Raw genomic sequence first — 8,361 nt, forward strand, 5'->3', positions numbered from 1 at the left:
AATTCCTTTTTTCTCAATTGAAAGGTCACCAACACAGCAGTGGTCTCATATATTGACCACCAGGGAGGATTATGTCTGTGCCCCCTGTTCAGGCAAGTGCAACTAATTCTTCTCTGGGCAGAGGGAAAGTTTTGCCAATGAGTGCAATGTACATTCTGGGCAACTGGAATGTGGGGGCAGACATCTTGTTGATTCAGGGGCTGAGGCCCAGGGATTGGTGGCTCCATCCACAAGTGGTGGAGTCCATATGGGAGAGGTTTGACCAAGCAGGACTGCATGTATTCACCTCTGAGGAGACAATGCAATGTGGTTTGCCCTCACTCCTCCAGCAAAATTAGGGCTGGATGCCATGGTGCACATGTGGCCAAGGTCACATCTGTATGCTTTTCCCCGATTGATCTGCTCCCACAAGTTCTAGTGAGAGTTCGCCAAGATAGTCTATGTCTGCTGCTAGTAGCACCTTATTGGCCGGCTCGAAAATGGTTCTCACAGATAATATCCCGCTAGATGGCACTCCTTGGGAGATTCCCATCTGCAGAGATCCACTGTAGACCAAGTGAACTGCGCAATAGCTACAGTCCTGGAGTTCTCACAAGAATGTTTCTCAGCTGGATGGGCTCCTCCTGCAATCAGGGTCATTTCAGCCAGCCATGCCCCTGTTGATGGAGCCTCTGTGGGTCAACATCCTCTAACTTCGAGGTTTATGTGTGGTGTCAGGCGGCTGAGGCCCATCTGCAGGCTGTGCGTACCTTCCTGGGACCTTTCTGTTGTCCTATAAGGTCTGTCAGGTGCCCCATTTGAGCCCTTAGAGTGGATCTACTGTCTCAACCCGGAGGGCTGATTTATCACCCTCGTCCAGAACTATGGTAACTGTGGGTCTTGGCCCTGAAGGGCACCGTGTTACAGTAAATGCTAGCACACCATCCACAAGGAAATTGTCTGCGCTCAAGTGGTTGTTTTTTGTCTTGTGGTGTGAGGAGCATCAGCTAGACCCAGTGAACTGCCCAATAGCTACAGTCCTGGAGTTCTTACAAGGACGTTTCTCAGTGGGGTTGGCTCCTTCTACAATCAGGGTTTACATGGCCGCCATTTTGGCCAGCCACGCCCCTTCATGCCTGGTGTCAGGCGACTGAGGCCCATCTGGAGGCCACGCATAAATTCCTGGGACCTTTCTGTGGTCCTGAAAGGTCTGTCAGGGGCCCCATTTGAGCCCTTAGAGTCAGCCTCTGAAAAGCTTCTGACTCTAAAGGTGGCTCTTCTGCTGGCCCTGACATCTCTCAAGCGAGTAGGAGATCTATAAGCGCTCTCTGTTGCCCCTTCCTGCCTTGACTTTGCCCCTGAATTAGCCAAGGCCTTCCTGTATCCTAGGCCTTATAATATTCCTAAAGTGCCTACATCGGCTTCCCAACCTATGGTGTTGCAGGCTTTCTGCCCTCCTTTATTCCTCACACTGAAACAAGAGAGGATGCACCTGCTGTGTCCAGTGAGGGCTCTCGGTACTTATGTCCACAGCTCCGGCCAGTGGCGTAAGTTGGAGCAGCTGCTGGTCTGCTTTGGCAGCGACAGTAAAGGTGATGCTGTGTCAAAGCAGCGCATCTCGAATTGGATTGTGGAAGCAATCTCTATGGCTTACGAGGCGCGCAGTCTCACCACGCCTCTGGGCATAAGAGCTCATTCCACTGGGGCGGTTGCCTCCTTGAAGGCTTTGTCCAAAGTGGATGTGTGTGCGGCTGCAGAGTGGTCTACACCCCACACATTCATTCGTTATTATAACTTGGATATTCATTCCACCCCGGGCTCGAGTGTCTTGCAGTGACCTTCGGGCTTGGGAATTTTTGAACAGGATGTACCCTTGGTATGACGTAGTGGGTATTCCCATTCCCATACTGTTATGCTAAATGCAACGTCGAAGTTCCCTTTGAAATGGAATGTTGGAATTACGCATGTAACCCTGTTCCCTGTGAAGGGAACGAGACGTTGCATAGCACTGTCATACCAGGGCAGGCCTGTGAATTGCGTCTTCGCTTCAGATAATAGAGGCTGGCTACGTGGTTCACGGGTGCCATATATATAGTATGCGACGCGCTTAATTGCCACGTCACCTGATCATGGCAGGCCTATAAGTAGAGGAATGATTTTACACAAGCTTCAGATACCGGTCACGCGTGTAAGGCGCTCCCACACTGTTATGCTAAATGCAACGTCTTGTTCCCTTCTCAGGGAACAGGGTTACATGCGTAACCCCAACAATTTCTGTGCGAAATTTGGTAGTGGTTGCATTTTGCTGTGTATATCTGATTGAATAGATTAAAGGGCCAGATCACAGCAGTTTCACAGCTGAAAAAGCATCCAAATAGGTGTCTAGACATTATTAGAAAGACATAATGAAACACCTGATTTTTTTGTTCAATTATCCTCAAAAGTGGAGGCATTCATAAAATACTTAAATTTTATGCCAAAGCTAAATAATTTCTTATTTCCCACAAAAATGTGGTAAGCTTCTTTTGTGAAGGAAATGGAGCACAAATGTGATGATGAAATATAGTATATGTGTGGATCGGAAGTCAAGCATGAATGAACAGAGCTTATCCATCATATTGCCTCACAAGATTCTAAAGAAAGGATAGCACCACACGGGACTGCAACAATGGTGTACAGAGACCAAGACAAACTTGTTTTTGCAAGGACCAGAAGCAAAACAGGACACGTCATAAGCAGTTATAAGACAAGGAAATCTATGCATCAGTGTTAAAAAAGGAATATATGCAAGTTTGTCTTGTTGCCACAGTTCAAAGTACTGTATATGTCTGTATATATAGTTGAGTTAACTTTTTTTCTCTGAAAATTATTCTGGAGATTGATATCTAGCAATACTTAGATTTTTTTTTTGCATGAAAGTTTAGAAGTTTTACATGAAAGTTTAGAAGTTATTTTTCAAAAATAACAGTTTGGGCCAGATACTGCAATGAAATTATATATCACTTGGAAAGCAATTTTTTAAAATGAAACTAGTGATACTTGAAGGCAGAGTGCAGCTCGCAATGTATTTCTGATAAGAAATATAATACATAATTCATATAATTGTAAAGATTGTAATTGGAACTTGTTAGTATTAATTGATAAGACAATCTTCAACTTTTAGCCATCCCAAACTGTTCAAATCTTTACATATGTGGTGGCTGATCTGAATTCTTAGGAATTTGCAATCTCAAGATGATGTTGACTCCTGTACAAAATATTTCATTCACAACTTTTACACTTACTGGTTTTCATGATTTGGGAGAATGGCGGCCCATTCTATCCATTCCCTATCTTCTTATGTTTTTATTGTCTTCTACTTCAAACCTTACACTCATATATTTAATTATAACTCAGAGGGCTCTTCATTCTCCTATGTGTATACTAATTGGTCTTATGGCAGTTGTGGACCTGTTTATGCCAATGTTTTGTGTGCCAAATATGCTGCTAAGTTTTTTGTTTAACTGGAAAGGAATTTCACTTGTGGGATGTTTGGTGCAAATGTTTTGCATTTATTTTGTTGGTACATTTCAATCTACTATTCTGCTTTGGATGGCTCTGGATCGTTTTTTTGCTATATGTAGACCTCTTTATTACCACAAATACATGAGAATGCCCAATTTTCTGAAGTTCATTATTTTTCCAGTTATTAGAAATCTGTTTTTTATTACCACAATGGTTTCCTGGGCTGGAAAATTGACTTTTTGTGAAACAAATGAAATAGATCACTGTTTTTGTGAACACATGGCATTGGTTCAGCTGGCATGTGGAGATATTTCCATTAACAATGCATTGGGACTTTTGGCTGTTTTTCTTACAATAACTACAGATTTTATTTTCATTACAATATCATATATAGTAATACTTTCTTCTATCTTGAGATCTGGTAAGGCCTGCTTAAAGGCTGTTAACACCTGCATTACTCATATAATTGTCATGACAGTGAGTCTGACTTTTGCTTTAATTGCCTTTATGTCATACAGAATAAGAAACAATTTTTCTCCCTCCAGCCGTGTCTTCCTGAGTACAATGTACTTGCTTTTTCCAAGCTGTTTTAATCCAATTATTTATGGAGTAAGAACCAAAGAAATAAGAGAACAGTTTCTGAAATTCATGAATCATTTAAAAGTCTTTTCAAAATAATTATATAATGTACAGTACTGTGCAAAAGTCTTAGGCACCCATTTTTTTAAAGTACAAACTTTGTTATCGATTTTTATTTTATGACTTCTACATTATCAAGTCAGTACAAACACATTTTAGATTACCCAATATTCATTTTGAAGTACACAATGAAATGTTACAGAAAAATATTTGTATGGCAGTAAAGAAAGCAGCATATTAAGTGGCATTTTTATTTTTAAAAATAAGACATTTTTCAGACAAAAAACATAATGTAGGCTGCTGGATTTGGCTGCAAAATTAGAAGCAAGTATGACAGTCAAAGTCTTCAGAAGAACCATATCATGTTGCAAGATGTTCAGTAAAACCTACAGCTCATTTCCTTATAAACTGCACTAATTCACTAATTCTACCGGAGACTACTTTTTTTTTTTTTTTTTTTAAAGCAAAAGTGTCGTAACACCAAATATTGCCTTTGTTTCATTTATTACTGTTTATTGCTCTTTATATTATATAGTTTTTTAAATGCACACTGCATCTTTTAAAACTGCTGCTTATGCAACAAATAAAGTCAACTTTTCAGAGTGACTTTTTGCCACTATTTTGCTATTCCTGAGTGGGGAAAAAAATCCAAGTGTATTCACCGATCAGAAGGGCTTGGCTTCTGAGATCGACCAGAAGGACACTGCTTCCTTAACAAGTCCAATGTTTTATTAATTAATCAGAGACCTTTATCATGCAGGAAGGATGGGTCAAATTCCCCTGAGGTACTGTGTTTATGTATTACTGTAAAATTTCATTGAGCTTTAGACAGCACGCTATGGTTATCATGTTGTTATCAAAATGCATGAAAGATAGTATAGGTTCTTTTTTGTGTATGTACTTTATTTTTGATTACTAAAGTAAATTGTAAATAAAGTGAATTGTCTGTATCTGGTTGCTGGTCAGTCTTTGTTTAGGGTAGTTAGACATCCAACTTATAGTTCCATGGTGAAAAAGTCATTATTAATATTTGTATTTGTATTATACAATCTTTGAATAGCCATGCTGTCACTTCAACTTCGGAATCAGCATCACACTACACTCCCCAAAATGCATCGTGGCCTACAAAGATGGCTTCCATGGACCACAGCTCCCAACCTGCTTTGTGGCCTACAGAAATGGCCACCATGGACTACAACACCCAACAGACATGAACTCTGTCATGTTCTTAGTCGACATATTACTGATCACACCCACCTGGACTTAATCATGGACACTGCATAAATACCCACACAAACCAACAGTTCTCTGCAAAATATCCACTCTGTGTATCTTACTTAATGTTACCAAGCGTTATAGCCCATCTGTATTATTTTGGTTTTTGATCTGGTTTTGGATCTGGTTTTGATTCTCATGCCTTGCATGATTTACTTGGTTTGTACATTGCCTGAACCTTGCCTCTTTTGTGACCATGAATGTGTTTAATATTTAGGAGTTGCCATTTTTTAAAAAAATATATATAAAGCATTCTAACCTGCAACTGCTGCCTTCTCTGCCAGCTGACAAAATACTTTGCCATCACATGATGGAAGCAGGTATGCTGGACTGAAAACAGGTTGAAGTGCCCCAAGGCCACCTCCTTGGAGAGTAGCAAGGACCAAGTGGCACAGTACTCCTTTAGACCACCATCCAAAGTAACCCAGCAAATCTTTGAGAAAGCTGCTTCCTCCTCTCACTTCCACATGCTGAGTCCTTCCAGAATTGATATCTCCTCTAAACTTTGCCAATACTGTTCAGATAAGGTACTTAGAAAGTCTCTTTACACTTACAGCCCTGATTGACTCTGGAGCAACTATCAACTTTATCAAACCATGCACTTGTTGAAAGACTAAACTTGACCACCCAGCTGCTCCAACACCCCTTGCACAACCAAGCCCTGGATGAGGGACCCATAGGAGGAGGGCCATAAACCCATCATACTGAAATTATCTTGCTTCACAACAGTGCCTTGCACTAAAAACACATTTCACTGCTCATCACATTTACAACCAAGTTTCCAGTTGTGTTGGAGTTCCCCAGGATGCACACCCATGACCCATAGATCTTTTCATACTCAGCAAGGCTAAGGTCAGCAGCATTCTCCCTCACTGTACTGAAGACTGCACCATAAAACTCATAGCAGTTGTCATGCCCCCTTGCACCTGGAATGACCCCCTTTCTGGCAAAGAAAGTCAAGCTATGGACAAGTACATTGAGGAGGCACTGGAATAAGGGTATATTCATTCATTCCCCAGTGTTGACAGGATTCTTCTTTGTGGAAAAAAAAATGTGATGGCCTCAGGCCTTGTATTGATTATTGTGGACTGAACCAAATCACTGTCAAGTATTGTTATCCTCTGCACTTGGTCCCAGCAGCGCTATATTTTCACTAGTCTTGATTTGCGAAGTGCTTATAATCTAATCCGCATTCAAGAAGATGAATGTGAAACAGCCTTTAGCACTACTGCTGGCCAATACTGCATAATGTCAAATGGGCTCTTGTGTCCCAGTGTCTACTTAGTGATATCCTCTGAGACATGCTGGACAAATTCGTAATTGCGTACATCAACGACATTATGATTTACACTCCATCCACAGAATGATATATATTAACCATGTATAAAACCATATCTCAATCAAGGGTGTACATCAAGAAGTGTAAATTTCATGTTTCCAAGATTTCATTCTTCACAACAGTCAAGAACTGGCCCAGTTCCACCACCATCAAGGAACTGCAGAGGTTCCTGGGGTCTGCCAACTTGAAGACATTGCGAGTCACAGAGGGGCCCAATTCACATCATGAGGATGGGAGAGTTTCATGGAAAAATTGGAAATGGAAAAATCCATCAGTCTGAATTCTGCTTATCCTAAGCTAATGGCTCTTTTTTTTAACTAGAGGTGCGTACCAAATATTTAATAATGGTAAAAGTCATACATTTCTATAAGTAATCAGTCTCAAAATTCACATCTCACACAGTTGTATATTTGCACAATTAGAGCTGTATGTCAATGGATGTGTTTCAGCATGGGGGTGCATTTGTTTTCATTTTTGCTCTGTGAGTTCACTGGATTAGAGAGCGGGTTAGCTGTGTATGCGTTTCAGGCCCTGTGCCATGAGGGGGAAAAAGACACATTTCCCCCTTAGATCTGATTTGTGCTTCCTTGGTTTCATTTGTGTGTTCATGGTTATAAGCTACCTTTACCATATATGCGTAATAAAGACTCTTGTCTTTAGCTGCCTGAGGGCTGCCTTATTTTGTGAGGTGGGCAAAACAAGGCACGTGAACAACACACATCTTGTTAAATTTCAATTAGTGTTATAGGCATGGTTTTCACATTTGACCACGGTAGTATCTGCACACAAATAACATGATATCAGTTCAGTTTGAGCTGTACTTTGTATGAAGTATCATCATTAGAGAATGGACATAAGAAAATATCTACATTGTGTTTCAGACATAAAGAGGGACACTAAAAGTGTGAGCCAAAAATGACAGCCATCAAAATGCAGCTGCATTTTTTGATGAGCACCCAGGCCCATCCCCCTCCGCAGGTGCCTGGTGACCTGATGCACAGAGATCCCAGCCCAGGTCTGCTTGCAAACTCATCAAATGTTCAATGGCAGTAAATGTTCATTCTGCAGTAGCTGGTTTAAAGGAAGAGAATGGCTGCAATATTCACATTCCTCTGATTCAGCCTTTTGTTTTCCATGTAGAAAATTCAGTGCAGTGGCTAATGCTGACAAAGCCTTCATGCTAATCAGCTATTCTAATTGGAGACATGCAGTGGATTCTTCAAAGGGATTTTCCAGGCATGTGTCTGCAAAAAAACAATTAAAATGCATGGCACTGTGGAAGGGAAAGGAATCATGCAGCACAGCAGGGGCAGGGGAAACTTTAGTTAATTTGGGACAGTTAGAGAGAAATCACAAGTATTTTTCTGGATTTGTTGTTGACATAATTGAGTTTCTTGTTTCAAATGCGCTTCCTCTTAGGGGTTTGTTGGATGCTTTTAGCTCAGTAGGAGAGGGGGCAGTGGGCTTTTTTGTCCATGATGGTTTACACTCAACAAAAATACAAAGAGCTTGCTAAATTTTTTTTGACCTCTACACCTGCCAATGCCAGGTGCATGTTGCGTGACATTCAAAGTGAAATTAATGATGAAATTAAAAATGGTCTTATGAGTGACCTTGTAACTGAA

General features: G+C 40.9%; 1 protein-coding gene across 1 annotated transcript; it reads left to right on the top strand.

The window, feature by feature from the left end:
- Window positions 1-3,213: 3,213 nt before the first annotated feature.
- LOC108277635 (olfactory receptor 52K1-like) lies at window positions 3,214-4,161 on the top strand. Its single transcript, XM_017490439.3, has one exon. The coding sequence runs from the start codon at window positions 3,214-3,216 to the stop codon at window positions 4,159-4,161; it is 948 nt and encodes a 315-aa protein (XP_017345928.1).
- Window positions 4,162-8,361: the final 4,200 nt, after the last annotated feature.

Source organism: Ictalurus punctatus, chromosome 17 (assembly GCF_001660625.3).
Source record: "Ictalurus punctatus breed USDA103 chromosome 17, Coco_2.0, whole genome shotgun sequence".
Taxonomy (NCBI): domain Eukaryota; kingdom Metazoa; phylum Chordata; class Actinopteri; order Siluriformes; family Ictaluridae; genus Ictalurus; species Ictalurus punctatus.

Coding starts and splice junctions, on each gene's coding strand:
- LOC108277635 (XM_017490439.3), top strand. CDS start 3,214: ATGATGTTGACTCCTGTACAAAATATTTCATTCACAACTTTTACACTT.